Here is a 16,030-nt window from a genome sequence, read left to right as displayed (position 1 = left end):
GCAGTTGTGATTGCCTGAACAGGACTTGCACAAGAGCAAGCCAGGGAACATTCTAGTCCAGAGGAGCCCCCACCCCTGGCTGAGGAGCTACAGACAGTCGATGGCGGATTCTCCAGGAGGGAGAGTCATTTGTCTTTAAGATGTGGCCTTGAAGATCGACCACAATACTCGGGAATATATGACCAGCACAAACTGGACTGTACTGGCTATTTTTAAAAGGTGGCGGGCAGGGCGTGGGGGGGGGGGGGAACCAGATGACAACATAAAGCTAAAAGAGTAAGGAGGTGGGGGTAAGGAGGTGGGGGTAAGGAGGTGGGGGTGGATTTGGTCAGAGTTGGGAGTTAGACTACAGAATAAATATGATTAAAATATATTGTGTGAAACTCTCAAATAACTAATAAAGCTATTTCATTAAAAAGGAGCACAACGGAATACAAATCCGAAGAAGAAACCTTTTCATATCAAAGCGCACGCTCTGAGCTGGGCATGGCGGTACCTGTAACCCAACAGTCAGGCTGTAGAGGCAGGAGGGAAAAGAGTTTAAGATCAGACTGGAGTGAGTTCCAGACCAGTCTGGGTTACAAAGTGAAAACCCTGTCTCACAAATCCAAACCCTAAACAAAACAAAAGTTGATCCTCTCTCCCCACCACGTACGCCCATCACAGGAAGCAGGTATGCCCATCACAGGAAGCAGGTACGCCCATCACAGGAAGCACGTACGCCCATCACAGGAAGCAGGTATGCCCATCACAGGAAGCAGGTACGCCCATCACAGGAAGCAGGTACGCCCATCACAGGAAGCAGGTACGCCCATCACAGGAAGCAGGTATGCCCATCACAGGAAGCAGGTACGCCCATCACAGGAAGCAGGTATTGGGTAGTAAGAGATGGATGAAGGAAGAGAAAAATGAGTCAAGCAGACAGTGAGCTGAAGAATGTTAATTACAAAAACATAAACAGAGGCTGAACAGACAGCTCATCAGCTGAGTCCTCCCTCCACAGTCACAAGGACTGGAGTTCAGACCTCATGTGCTCCCACAGATGGAGTCACAGAACCCCAGCTCTGAGAGGGGCAGAGACAGGAGGATCATTGGGGCTTGCTGGTTCCTATCTTAGACAAGAAAATGGAAGTCCTGGGTTCAAAAGCAGAGAGTGGCAGAGGAGGACAATGGATGGCCTCTTCTGCATTCTGCACATGTGTGCACAAGCATGCATATCCACGTGTGCAAATGTGTGCATGCATTTTCACAACAAGCAAACGGGAGACACGTATGACGGCAAAGACAAAGACTGGACGAGAAAACGCAAAGGAGCACGTGGTCCCATGTGTGGTACAGAGACAGCGATGGGAGCCACGCATTAAAAGGTTGTAACACGGAGACGCATTTGCACGTGCAACACCAGTGCTCAGGAGGTAGAGGCAAGAGGCTTGTGAGCTTAAGGAGTAAGGCCATGTGGTTATCAGAAAGGCCACGATATTATCAGAAAAGATAGGAGAGAGAGAACCAAAGATTTAAAGCACACACGCGCATGTGTACACACACACACACACACACACACACACACTCACAAGAAGTCGGACACCTCTTTTGAGAACTTTCCTGAAAGGTGCTCCAGTTGATCAGAGCACTATGACATACAGGAGGCCACAGTGTCTTTGTTCTGGTCCCTGTGCTGATGAGACTTAACCACAGGCCAGAAGCTGCCCCCTCCTGTGCTACACAACTAAGGCTGTTGTTGCATGTTCTGTTGTGTCTCCTGTAAAAGGATTTGTCATTTGTAAATAACAAATAAGGCATCTCTTGTTTTGTTTTTGATGCTTTACATATTAAGAAAAAACCAACTATATGCCACTTTCCCTTTATATTTGATTGAGAGGTGTTTTGAACCGAACAAAGGCACATCTAACTAATGAGCGTTACCTCTGAATCCTTACCCACGCAAAGCCCAATGCAAGTAAAACCTCTGTAATGTTTAATAATAATGAAGTGTGGCTCCCTTTATTACTCAAAAGGGGGATTAAAAGAGGATGCTAGTGTACCAGCTTCCTTAAATATGCTTTGTGGACTCAAACCCACTAAGAAATACCCTCCCTCTTCCAGCTCAGTAGAGCAAAAGCAATGACAGCTCTGAGCACTTCTTTTCCTCATTAAATAACTACATTCAAGTCATCCTGTAGAGTAGCGAACTTTTCAGTTTCGCTAAACACACACACACACACACACACACACACACACAGAGAGAGAGAGAGAGAGAGAGAGAGAGAGAGAAAGAGAGAGAGAGAGAGAGAGAGAGAGAGAGAATGAATCACATAAAATCCCTATAATAAACTAAGCCCAAGTCATTGTTTGACAATAAGATGCTTTATTAAACTTGATACATTACTACATAAGAATCCTGTGAAAAAAATGGGCTATCAAATTATTTTACATTTGGATCCCTGTATGATGAAGTCTGTCCCCAAACTTTGTCACCTTGCTATATCCTGACTATAAGCACACATGACTAAAGGCAGCAACCATTTTTTTTTTCTGGGAAGAAAGGACAAATCTTGTCCTTCAGTTGACCTGTCTGTGATATTCCAAGCCCTCCTAGCAAAAGCACAAGCCGTGAGTCCATCTCCACGCAGTCGCCTCCAGGGGTGAGCTTGGCACAGCACCAGGATGGGAGCACAGTGTCCACACAGGGTTGGCCTTGGGAAGGGCATCTTCCTTCCGGCTAGCTAGTGTTGCTCCGACTATTCCACAACTCCTTGGAGGGCTGAAACTTCTGAGAAGAAGAGAGAGGGGGCAGGTTTGAATATCGGCAGAAGCGGAAGAATGGCCCAGCCACCCGTACCAACATGGGGAATGCTGGGGAACAAGTCGTTTTGCAACATGCTCTCCAACATGGCAGAAGAGGACGACCCCAGTGGTCACTGCTTCCGGCGTTCGCTCACCAGGCACAGGGGACTCTGCGATGAGGTGCTTGTGGTTGGTAAACACTTCCGCGGAGTCGTCCAGCGACCGTTCTTCTAGATCTGACTCTGCGATGGGACTGCAGCCACCTAAGTGAAAAACGCAAACAGCATTTTAAGGAACTGCTTGGCAAATCTGCCTTTCCACACACGGTGAGCACAGCTTAGAGGCACACTACACATCATGACAACTCGGGATGTGATGGAGATCTTCAAGAGAAAAACCAAAATAGTTATCTTCAATGTCCTGTTCCGATGAAGGTCCTGGGAATGCAGTTTTGACACTGAAGACATGTTCTCCTGATTGGAACTTGGTAGCAGGTGACAATAGCACTATCTTTCAAATTTCCTTGTTTGGCCAGAAAGAACAAAGCCTATATCAGATACAATACCCATAGCATAGCAATCTACCTGCAAAGATCCTCTTCCATACAGACCATCAGCCTGTGAAAGTGGAAGAGAAAGAGCACCCCCTCGTGTGGACGAAGGTTACCAGTGTTCTACGGCCACGCCTATGGGGGGATTCTCTGGACTTGGCTCTCTCCCTGAATCCCACACTTCCTAGGGCCGACACCCCCACTTCATGATGCAACAGACCAGCCAGGAAACTGCCTTCTGGGATATTCCAATATGAACGTGTCTCCAGGATGAGCTGGTTTCTGAAGCCTAGGTATACACCACTTCACTGGACCCACCAAAATCTTGTTTGGGAAACACAAATTCATCTGTGAGTTTCCCTCAGCCGCCCTCACCAACAAGGTCAATTTTGCAATTACTTCCTGGAAGTGGATTAGCATGACTTACTTACTGTATGTGGTGTTTTTTGTTTTGGGTTTTTTTTTTTTTTTTTTTTTTCCCCTAAAGCCTTCCTTCTTCTTAATGAAGTGTGGTCCTTTTTCCTGAGCCCTTTCGCACACTGGGTCCCAAACCTCACTACCTAACGTTGGCTTTATGTGTAATGAGTCTCAGGAAGGTCCTGGCAATGTGAGAAGGCAGTGGGAATGGCACCTTCACAACTCGTTAGAGGACAGGGCAGAGGCTAAATCCTGCTCTGAGAGAAAACTCACCTCCCCACCCACAGGCCTGCATCCTCACTGGGAAATCAATTGCCAAGGTCGGACAGGTCCTCACTACTTGGGGTTTGAGGAAGCCTGTGGAATAGCCTCTTCCTTCCCTGTTCACTCCCTTCTGACTGAGGTGGACAAAGGCAACGCAGGGGCACCGCTGAGCAGGCACGGAAAAGGCTGCTAAGACAGACCAGTGACAGAGAAGAGCAAAGCTGAGGCCTGTGCTTACTCTCTGCTGAAGGAACAATGTCCCCACAGAGGGGCAGAAGGTCCCGTTTCCACTGTACACTCAAAAATCAGTGACTTTTCCATGCCCAGGAGAGACAAGATAGGAAGAGAGAGGGACCAGGAATGGTACACTCACGAGGCCTTCCTCCACACACACGCAAACTTCAGGAGTGCGGCAGGGCCAGCCCTCCAGTAGCCAGGAAAGTGCGTGGTAGCTGCTGCGTGCACAGGAGAGGCAGTTTCTGTGGGTGACTTACTGTCCACCGTGGCTTCTGGCTGACCCTCTGTGAGGCAAGGCTACATATGAGGATTTAAGAAGTATCCTAGTTCATTGTCACAAGGCACAAAAGGGAAAGTCAATGGCTACAGAGGAACAACAAACAACATAATTTCTTCTGTGTCCAGTGATCTACGCCCCCTGCTGTAACAGGCAAGGGCTATGTGTGTTTCCTCTTGATCCCTCAGAACTTGCCATGTTCTGACCAGTCACACTGCAGGGCTGACTGACCATTCACTTGCTCTAACAATACAGGTCATTGCACCCCCATGTAGCCAGACTGCTCAATCAAACGCCGAGCCCCTCCTTGCCTTGGGCCCTATTTTATCATCAAACTAACTGACGCTGGGAGCAGCTATAAAAATCAAGCCCTCAACATGGAGCTTTGAAGTCAGACTGGCCACTCGTCTGTAAGAATAAGGGGCACCACGGCTGGCTGCTAAAAGAGATGGCAATCACCCCTGGCGTGCAACTGCCCGCCATGGTCAATGGAGATGGAATTTGCCTGCTGGAGCATGGAAACCTCTACAGGGACATGAATTCCAGCATCGGGTGGCTGAGGACCGGATAAGTTGCACAAGGAAAATGGCAGGTTCGGTGAAGCTGATGGACCAGAGAAGGCAAATGCATGAAGTCAGAGACCCTCCTTGTCCCCCTAGTCTAAGGGATGCCATCTTGCCATCTCACCAGCACCAGAAGACACCTAGGATTTGGTAAAAAAAAAAAAAAAAAAAAGAAAGAAAGAAAAATAAAAACTGAAAAATTCAGAATCCCAACACCAGCCCACACCACACTCAAACCCACTCTGCAGAAGACAGATGAGTCTATGTGGTGGGAGCTCACTAGGACATTACACATATACACTTGTTAAGATATTAAAAGTAAGCCATAAAAAGAGAAAAATAAGACATAAAACTTCCCAGCTGAAGCTCATCCATGGGCGTGAAGCCTGGGTCCCGTGGATGCCAGATGAAGCACCCTTGGCTTAGAGCCCATTCCCTGAAAGGAGAAAGGAAAGAAAACCACAGCTGGATGGAGCCATCCAAACACAAACAGACTGGCAGGAGCGTGACAGGAGCCAACAAACTGGCAGATTCAGCAGGTCAGGGGATTCCTGACCTAAAACCAGGCAGGGAACTCCAGGAGGCCAGGAGCTCAACAGCCCTGTGGCCCTCCTGTGCTTTAGGCAGTCAGCTCTGCACCTGCAATATGCCAATGCATGCCATCACCCATCTGAAACCTATCTGAAAAGGGCTCCTTCCCTTGCCTTAACAGTGTCAGCACATCGCTAGTTATTTGCCCCTTCTGCTGTCTCTCCCACCATTTCTTCCACAAAGCTCTCTCAGGCCATCTTCGACTTTCTTGACTCAAGAAAATTAGGAATAGGGCTAAACTAGAAGGAACTTAGAAATAGAGACATCAATTTATGATGGTACAAAGGCAGCAAGTATTCAGCAGAACCTGAGTAAGATTTTACAATTGCAAGCCTATTTAATTTACTTTATGTGCGTGGTGGGGTGCAGTGCGTGTGTGTGCCAGGATGAGTAACATGTAGAAGTTCAGAGGACAAATCACATGACATGGTCCTCTCCTTTCAATATGTGGGCCCCAAGGATTGGATCCATGTTGCCTGGCTTGGCAACAAGCTTGCTAAGCCATCTTGCCTACCTTGATCACAATTTGGGGTTTTGTTCTCTGTCCGACTGGGGATGCACAGCATCATTCTGTCTTGATGCCAGACAGTGGCACCGAGCTTCGGATCCCAGTCAGCCACACCAACCCAAGAGAAACCAGCAGAGACTCTAGTGCACTGTGTTGCTGAGCTCTGAATCTTGGGAGGTTAAGTAGCTTAAATGCATCATCCATTTATGACATTTTTCAACTTCCATGGGCTTATGGGGCTAGACCTCCATCTGTAGTTTCCTGTTGACTTTGGTTTTCCACACCCAGACTCAATGAAGTGATGGGTGGGAGAGCCATAGCACAGAGTCTTGGCGTTGCACTGTGCTAAAGGCTGGGGCAGTCACTGCATCCTTATTCCTAAGTCCTGTTTACATGATGGATGGACAGATGGACGGAGCAGGTCAAGCAATAACACCCAAGATTGAATATCTACATCTTGCTACTTAAGAGAATAAAATTTTGACATTTTTTGCATTCTGCCTTGATGTTGTAGTGGGCTGTCAACCTTGTTGGGAAGTCTCAATTTAAAGTGAAATTGAGATGCCAAAGATCATATAGAAAATCTATACAGCCTTAAGGCCGGCGCTTTCTACTGCAGCAGCACTTCTCAGAAGACTTGCTTTTCAAGTTTCCTGTCTAAAACGATACTTTTTAAAGTGTTTCTTTGTTTTGCTTTATTTTTTTTGTTTTCCGAGACAGAGTTTCTTCACATTGTCCATTCTGGAATTTGCTTTGTAGACTAGGCTAGCCTCAAACTCAGAACTCTGCCTCCCTCTATCTGTCTCTCAAGCTCTGGGGTGAGGCTATGACTCCTGGCTTAAACCAAGACTTTTTCAAAATAAAATTTAAAATGCACAAAATGAATTACTAGAAAATCAAAGGAAAAATGATGCCAGCTCTTATTTTAGAGTATTAGAGTCAATATTCGTAAAGCCCCTTGTCAACTGCTACGCATGTTTTCAACATTTTTTTCTCAGTTTTTGGCAACAGAAAGTCTGCAAGCAGATGCTAGTGTCTAGCCACATTGTGAGCAGTGGCACCTACAAGACATGGCCACCCACAATTAGGATGCATAGACCTGGGGTTGTTAATAATGGCATGCTAAAACACACCAGAATCTTAGTTGTCTTAGACCCCAATAGCCAGTAACTCCTTTTGGGAACAAAACAGGCTTCTTCCATTTCACCCACACCCTTTTCTTTTTTTTAGTATATATATTATTAATTTATTCATATTACATCTCAATTGTTATCCCATCCCTTGTATCCTCCCATTCCTCCCTCCCTCCCATTTTCTCCCTACTCCTCTCCCCTATGACTGTGACTGAGGGGGACCTCCTCCCCCTGTATATGCTCATAGGCTACCAAGTCTCTTCTTAGTGACTGCTATCCTTCCTCTGAGTGCCGCCAGGCCTCCCCATCAAGGGGACGTGGTCAAATATGGGGCACCAGAGTTCGCCACACCCTTTTTATACAACCCTCCTTCCAAGTTGCCCCAGTGTTCGGGAAATCTCTCCCCCACCACTGCAGACATCCAAGTTTTGCCTTGGTTGTGCCTTCCACAGTTATGGGAGACCCACGTCTACCTTCTCCTGAGATCTTTAACAAGATGGGCTCTCATTGAGGAACTGTGTGTAGCATGTGAAGTCAGAACTCTGGATCCATTTTCAGAAGAGAATAATGTTTCAAGTGGCTGTTACATTGTGTAGTTCTGCTACAACTAAACTATATTGCTTTAAAGAATTTCTGGGCCAGTCTGGAAACATAAACTTAAATATAAAAATTTCAAAAATGACACATGCATTATGAATTGTAAGCAACCAGAATAAAATAATTCAGGGGGGAAAACGGGTTGTAAGTTACAAATTACATCATTTGCACCAACCAAGAACCACGCATGGCCTTGGCATAGGCTCTCCACACATACATAGCGATGGGCAGCTTAGTCTTCATGTGAGTCCCCTAGAAAGGGGAGAGGGGGCAGTCTCTGACATGGACTCTGTTGCCTGCTTTTCAATCACTTCCCTCTGGCGGGGCTGCCTTGCCAGGCTACAGGGGAAGAGGATGCGCTCAGTCCTGATGTGACTTGACGTGGTAGCGTGTTATGAGGGGGCTCCCTCATCTGAGGAGTAGGGGGAAGGGAGCAAGGTGGAAAGGGAGGGAGGGTAGGACTGGGAGGAGAGGAGGGAGAGGGCTATGATCAAGATGTAAATATATAAATAAAAAATTCTTTAAAAAGAAATTACATCAGTGATGTTAGAAAAACCAATCCATAAAGCTCTTTACCACATCATAACTGAACTGTTCATCAAATTCTGTATAGGGTCACTCTTGAGCACATGCACATAGAAATGCTATTCTGTTTGGAAAACTAAATAGAAATTTTTAGCAAAAAAACCAAAAAACCAAAAAACAAACAAACAAACAAAAAACCCCTCAATCTCAACCCCTGCATTTGAAGAGAACACTAGGATTTTTGCTCAGATTCCAAGTGATTCTCAAATCTGTTTCTACATTCAAAGGCAAATGGCAAAATGGATGAACTTTCTGCTTACCAATAGGAATACCTGTTATTAACAAGATAATTATACTAGAAAAATAAAAAAACAGCAATAAAATGAGCTCAGGCTTTCTCTGAAGGGGGCTGGTACACAGTTTGTTGGCAGCGGGTTCAACATTAACATAAAAGGTCAGGCAGAAACAAACATGGCGACCATCTAGAATACTGAAAACCAAAATCAGAACACAAAGTGAGCAGTGTTTTGATGACTGTGTGACAGCTGGCATGGGCTGGGGCAGCAGAAGCAAAGTCCTCTGTCTTCCCACTTCCATGACACAGAACCCTCATCATGGCCAATTGTGCGTGTGTGCATGCGTGTGTATGTTCTTTATAAACAGAGTTATTTACTGATATCTGGCACTATAGTCAACATCAAGGCCAACTTTGAGCAACAAATGTGAGGCCGGCAAATATGAAACTTGGCAGTGTAAAACGGTAGCACAGTCATACCGTATTTATTTCTGGTGACTTATTTTCAGGCCACCTAGAACAGCAAGATAAAGCACCTAGAAGTGGGCCTGGAAAGGTAGGTTTCACACTAATGGACAGAGCCTGCAACACAGCTCCAGAGAAAACAGGATAGTCTCTGTAAGCGTTAGCGACCCAGGCAGCTCTCCTGACTCAAGCCCTATGTGCCAGCCCTCGCTATTCCCCTCCACCCACCCCCATCTCCTAACATCCGATTCTACCTCAGGAGAATCCCAGTGGCCCACCAGCCTGCATCACTTTTTACTTTGTACTCAGCCTAGACCAGGAGTTTGGCTAGATGGTACATACATAGTGTTTGGGCTCTACAGACCATCTGGTCTCGGCTGCCACTGTTGTGACAAAGAAACCAAGTTCCATGTGTACACGTGAACGTGTGCTGGCGGCGTTCCAACAAAGCTTTATTTACTATGGCAGGCCTGGCCTACACGCAATAGCTTGCCACTCCTGACCTAACAAGGCTAATAGAAGGGTGTTCTGTGTATCTCAGTTCCCAGGCTCGCTACCAGCGTTTATAACACAGCCGGCCAGATGCCTTATCCTACGGGATCACCACTAGCCTGCCGTCTACTGACCACGGCAGTTCAAAGCATCATTGCTCTGCTGCAAAACATGCTCTTGTTTACAGAGCCACAGACTTCTCTCTTAATAGACTTTGGTTTTTTAAATAGTTTTAGCTATACAGAAAGACTCAGTGGGTTGTACAGAACCCCCAAAATCCTTTGCAGCCTCCCCAGATCTCTCATTAGTGTGGCGTGGTTCTAACTACTGAGCTAGTGCTGGTGTGTTGCCATTGACAAAAGCCCAAGCTTTATTAAGATTTCTTTATTTTCTATATGAAACTTATTTTCTGCTTCAGGGTACTGTTGAAGCTTGTTTTTAAGCTCGTTGCATTTGGGGTACTGAAGCCTCTACCTCCCTTCCACCAACCCGTTAACCCTGGGTAAGAGAAAGAATGTTAGCGGGGAGAGGGGACGCAGACCCCTTTACTTCTCCTGGCTGTTTAGGGTAAACTGGGTTCTTTTGGGCAGTACCAATTTCCATCAACAGAAACCACAGCAAGCAGTCGCTCCTTCGAGCCGCTGTGTTGACTTTCTCTCCATCCACCACACTGACTGTCGTCTCTCCAAACTGCCACATGCCACATGCCACTTTCTCTCTCTTTTATCTCCCTCAGAGTCCTAGACCATGCCCCTCCCCATGCTGCATGCACCAGCTGGCAAAGACCACGCCCACAAGAGACAATTATCAGCTGTGGACAAACTAAAACCCAAACTAAAAATCCCACACTTGGAATGAAAACAAAAACATATTTACATAACATAACTGTGTTTACAGAGAAACCAAAGCTTCCACTACAGGATACTTTCCAAAGTACCAATGACATTGGTGGCTCTGTCTTCTTGGCTCCCGTTAACTGTGACAGTTTTCCAGACTTTCCTTGATTTGATGGCCTTGATGGTTTTGAGGTCTACTGATCAGCTATATTATGGTCTGGTAATCCAGGCAACTGGCATATCCATTGCATTCATGCCCATGCTGCTGTTTGTCTTCCTCCATTTTCCACCTACTTCTAACCCTTGGCTCTAACTCCAGGGAACCCATGGCCCAGCCTACCTGCCTTTCTACTGGGGTTTGTCTGCTGTGTTTCTTACTAAGGGATCCTGGAAATACTAAAGAGGAGTTCTTTCATAAACTTGCCAGGTTAATATGGCCCCTGGGCATTTCTCTCATCTGCTCTCAAAAGTGAAACCAAATGGGCAGTGAAGAGAGAGGCCACAGAGGGGAAGGAGGCAACACACAGGGCAGGAGGTGCAGTAGGAAGGTCTTCATCGCACCTCATCTGTACCCGTGCTCATTGTTCGGCCACAGGGTTCATTGCTATGTGCTCTCTCAAACGTTGCAGATCTTGGAAGAGGGCAGCTGCTGTGGATAGACAGGCTTTCCTGATTGTTTTCTACTTTGTCACTTTGCTAGCTGTATCAATATAATTTTTTCTAATCAGAGGGGAAAATATGTATGAACGTATCCGGTCTTATGCTCCCATAGCAATTTTGATTGAGTATTTACAAATATTCTGGCAAAATAGGAGAATGAAAGAAAGAGTAGTAAGGGAGAGAGGTAGACGGAGAATAAGTAGGAAGAAGAAGAGAAGAAAATCAGCAATGTATGTTTTCTAGGTACACTTCCTTGTAAGGCAACTGAGGTTACAGATGACAAAACATTAAAACATGGAATATATGATGGTTGGAAATTTTAAACAGGAAGAGAGCTAGCAGGAAGAATTCTGGACAAACACAGTCAAGGAGTTAAACAGGGTGCCGTACAGACAGGGGCAAAAGGCTCTGGACACAAGGTGAGACAAAGCCTACATCAATGCTCTGAAAGCATGCTTTCTTCCGCCTCCCCCCGCCCTGTGCCGCCCCCTGCACACCAGTGGGCCCAGTCTGTCCCAACACTGCTTAAGAGCACACCACAACTGGTAACACTCTGTTACTGGCATGATTGTTGGCTCATGTACACATGATTGCATGCATGAGTGCATGTGCGTGTGCATGCATGCACTTGTCCTATTCCCATAGGCCAATTTGGAAAAACACTACTCTGTGGATTTGGGGTTTCAAAGGCAATCACTGAAGCTGCCTTCCAGAAAACCTCCTGTACAGGAGCAGGTTAATAAGGCCGATAGGTACAGACCTTGGCAAAGCTGGTCTGAGAAACACGCTCTCGGGCATGTAGTGATTCTCCTTCATGTGTTTTCCTACATGGTTTAGTCAGGTCACTATCATAGAACATGCTTCCTATTCTTTTTATGGTTTTTGTTTTGGTTTATTTGAGATAGGATCTCACTATATGGCCCAGGCTAGCCTCAAACTCTCCATCCTCCTGCCTGAACCTTCTAGGCACTAGGAACGCAGGCATGTGCCACTGTGTCCAGAACAAGGCCAGCCTCTCGCCTCCATTCTCACTTTACTCACTACTGTGAATAATGTGGAAACATTAACTTGGCACCATTGTACAGCTTTAAAACTCAGCAAGGCAGAAACAAAATGTCTTCCTGTAGCCTTGGGTTTCCAGTGCCATGCCGCTCTGTTCCCTGTGAACTCATTCTACAACTTTGCCTTCTTCCCGCTATTGTAGAGGCCACACGGATGGCACTGGAAATAGCCCAGCCCTCAGCAATGGAGAAAATCATCATTAGCCATAGCGAGGCATGTAAAGGTCACTGGTGAGCATGCCCAATATAAAGTCCTGTGGGATGTGTGCGGCTCCATTCTGTTGCTTAATAGCCAACTTTGATCCCCCCACACAGTGAGAACTTAAAACACACTCAAGACTATGCATGTACCCAGTGCTTAAAAATATTTCCATTTCACACCTCACAGCAGAAACCAAGTGTGTGAATAAAAGGGAGCCTACTATATTTTAAGAGGTCTAGCATGTGTCTCAACAAGTTTTAAAACCCCCATAAAGGCTGAACACTCAGTCCCTCGGGGTAGAAGGGCTCCAGTCAGAGTCTGGATTTAAGAGAGCAGGGTGCTCCTGGCATTAAGGTATTTCCACAACTTGAATAATATTAGGTGCCCAAGTATTGTAGCTGTTAGAATATAGGCCTACTTGGTGGAAAGCATTAAGAAATTGCAGGAACACAGCTATTTCCATCCAGTGATGATTGTGTAAACAGAGTGTACCAAGAAGAAAAAGGAAAAAAAGAAGAAGAAGAAGCCTTATTTACAAAAAAAGCAAGCACAGTCCATAAATCCTACAGATTGGAAGGGATCCAGGCTAAGAATTTCTCCAGATGTCAGTCTGTAAACAGGGCTTCATAAAATGAATTCCCCCAATTAATTGTTGGCAAAATCATCTTTACCCTGTATCGGTAGGTTATGGCACCCTGCTGGATGGAGGAGCATGGTTGGCTGGCTGTATAGATTGTTAATCAATTCTGATACAATGAAACCCAGCGGGGGAAGCCTGGGTCAGCACAACACCGACACAGCGAAAAGGTACCATAAACTCATCGCTTCAGGACTTGGAGGTCTGCTGCCCTGAGGAAACCAGAGCCCTCACATTTGTGTGCGCTACATCTGTTTTCCTAACACATTAAGTTCTTAACCTGAGGCACTTGGAGAGGCACACACCCAGTAAGAATATAAACATGGAAACTTTAAGAAAGCTACTCACTATTTTGTTAACATCTCCCTCCATGATGTTTTAACACGTGTTAGCCAGGGCATCCAGATGCACTAATGCCCATTGTTATGAAAAGCTAGAAGGGGGTGGAGGCTAACAGCCACTTCCTTTGTCAGCTGATCAATGTCTGGAGTACTCTGCTGTGGCATGCAAAAATGCGCTGTCTTTTAACTGCGTCTCTCTATACTGATAAGTGAAGTATTTTTCTTGTTCCAAATGAAAGCAGTTGTGATATCCATTATATTTTCAAATCTTAAGGAAATTCAGTGTACAACTGGAAAAAAGGGCATAACCATGAGACATTTCCATTTCAAATACTTTCCTACCTCACTTTTCAGAGACCAGTGCTCTCTCATGGTACACATGCACAAGGGAAACGTTTTAGCTGCAGTTGTGACAGAAAGGAAGCCAGTGGCTCTGCAATAGTAATTGCTGAAAACTGGAAGTGTGGAAACACAAGCCTGCCATGCCCGGACACTACGCAGCTTTAAGAGAGCTAGCCTAGCACTCTGCATGGCTTCCTCTTGCACCACGCGACCCTAGCAACCACTCCTCACCCTAGTTTCTTTCCACAGCCAATTAAAAGCCATAATCTTTATCCAATTTAATTTTTTTAAATAATGGCAGAGTCTCAGAGGTGGTTGCGGAGTTAAGAGTTCAGATGGGCCACTGGCTTACCATCCGCTTGAGGGAAGAGACAGAGAGCTCTGTGGGGAGGGAGTATTGCATCACCACCTCCCCCAACACGAGGAAGCTGAATACACACACAGCCAGGACTCGCTCCAGGGCGACTGCATTACCAACTGATCTGAATGCACATTAAACAATGGAATGGTTTGTAGAACAAGGGAGTAGACACAGGGTGGACAGCTAGACCACCAGTTATAGCAAGAAACATTCTAAGAGGAGGCATGATGGCTAGTGTGGCTATGCTGTGAACCCAGCCAGGCCTTGCCTTCTTATATGTACTTATGAGGGTACACATGCATGTATGTATGCACACATGCATATGTATGAATTAATGTACATGTATGTTGTGTGTATGCCTCCACACATGAACATACATGGATAGATATATATTACATGTGTATATATGTATGTGTGTGTGTGCTTTGATTCAGGGTTTTAATATGTATCTTGGGCTAGCCTTGAACTCTTGATCTTCCAGCCTCATCTTCCCAAGTGCTAGGATAACAAGTGTGAACCCATTGTGCATAGGTTGTTTTCATGCAGAAAATACAGCATTTCCTTTCTGAGAGATGAGGGTTAAGTGAAGGCTTGTAATGGATTTGTCATAGTGCTCAGTACAGCCTAAGCTCACCAATAAATGTCAGCCATTATGTTCAGCATTATCCCCAGCTGATGTCAGGCATTTCCGCTCTAGCCAGCTGCACTTTAGGCAGCCATGAGGCCAGCATGGATTATATGTGACTTTCTAAGATCCACACAGGCGAAAGTTGGTACGTAGACCAGTGGTGGGATGCTTACAGCAGGATCTGGTGGCCGATGGAAAAATTATCAACAAAGTATTAAAAATAAATCACATTCCTTTTAAGAGGAAATTACTAATATTCTACTGTCAAACAACCACTCTTTCTGAGATCACAGCAAGAATGTTAAAAGGATGATGATGACGATGATGATGATGATGATGATGGTGGTGGTGGTGGTGGTGGTGGTGGTGGTGGTGGAGGTGATGGCAGTGGAGGTGGTGTGGTGGTGTGTAATTGCCACTTGTCACTTTCTATTTACCATCAGTGTTCTTACTACTGGGAAACACAGCCCATAAGATACTATGAAATAAATGGAGGAAGCATTAAGATGAAAGAGTGAACCAGTGCTAAGTGTGCTTTCTCATGGGAAACTGCACTGGCCAGCACATGAACCTGGAAAGAGGAAGTCTGCTGACCCAGTGTTACTAAACACAGGAGGCAGCCAGGGAACGGAGAAGCAGAGTAATGCGTTTAAATGTATGCCTCGAAGGAAGCAAACACCAATTATTTTTATATGACTTTAATTCTCCCAGTGAATACTTTATGGGTGTTGGCAAGTCCTTCTGGAAAGGGAAGGGATTATTAATGAAGGACGTGGTGGCAGCCACTTACCAGTGCTCTGAAAAATAATGCTTGACAAAGAGTCATTTAGTTTGCACTCCACCTCGACAACATTTAGAAACTTCAAGAATCTTTTTCTAAAAACAGTAAAAAAGAAAATAGTATGTCCACATATATGATCCCTTTCACGTGTGTTTTATAGCCTACATGATCAACAAATAAACTTCCCACAGGAAAGTAAATACACAGAGCAAAGGAGTTGAATTTTTTTTCTTGTGCAAAGAGTGGGTGCTTAATGATTTTTCAAATGAAAACTTTATTTTAAAACAGTGCCGTGACCCTTTGATACAGTTCCTCATGTTGTGGTGACCCCCCAACCATAAAATTATTTTAGTTGCTACTTTATAACTGCAATTTTGATACTGTTAAGAATCATAATGCAAATATATGATATACAGGATATGTAAAGGGATCTCAACCCACAGGCTTAAAAAAAACCTGATTTTACTTGCACAAGCGTGCGTG

The 16,030-nt window shown here is 45.3% G+C and overlaps 2 protein-coding genes across 5 annotated transcripts in view; both read right to left on the bottom strand.

Annotated features, from left to right (window-relative positions):
- Prkcsh (protein kinase C substrate 80K-H) overlaps positions 1 to 16,030 on the bottom strand; it is an 827,425-nt gene that overhangs the window by 13,160 nt on the left and 798,235 nt on the right. The window lies entirely within an intron of this gene.
- The window catches only part of Bbs9 (Bardet-Biedl syndrome 9), a 388,213-nt gene continuing 374,535 nt past the window's right edge, over positions 2,353 to 16,030 (bottom strand). For 3 of the 4 annotated variants that reach the window (XM_051156062.1, XM_051156064.1, XM_051156065.1), the window contains 2 exons: positions 2,940 to 3,047; positions 2,353 to 2,770 (listed from right to left, as the gene is read on the bottom strand). In XM_051156062.1, the coding sequence (XP_051012019.1) occupies positions 2,739 to 2,770; positions 2,940 to 3,047 (140 nt within the window). In that variant the 3' untranslated portion in view covers positions 2,353 to 2,738. The remainder of the gene's footprint in view (positions 2,771 to 2,939; positions 3,048 to 16,030) is intronic. The other variant, XM_051156063.1, reaches the window with a different exon arrangement.

This window comes from Acomys russatus, chromosome 14, assembly GCF_903995435.1.
Source record: "Acomys russatus chromosome 14, mAcoRus1.1, whole genome shotgun sequence".
NCBI lineage: Eukaryota > Metazoa > Chordata > Mammalia > Rodentia > Muridae > Acomys > Acomys russatus.
Note: the sequence above shows the minus strand (reverse complement) of the source record. Positions and strands in the feature narration are given on the sequence as shown.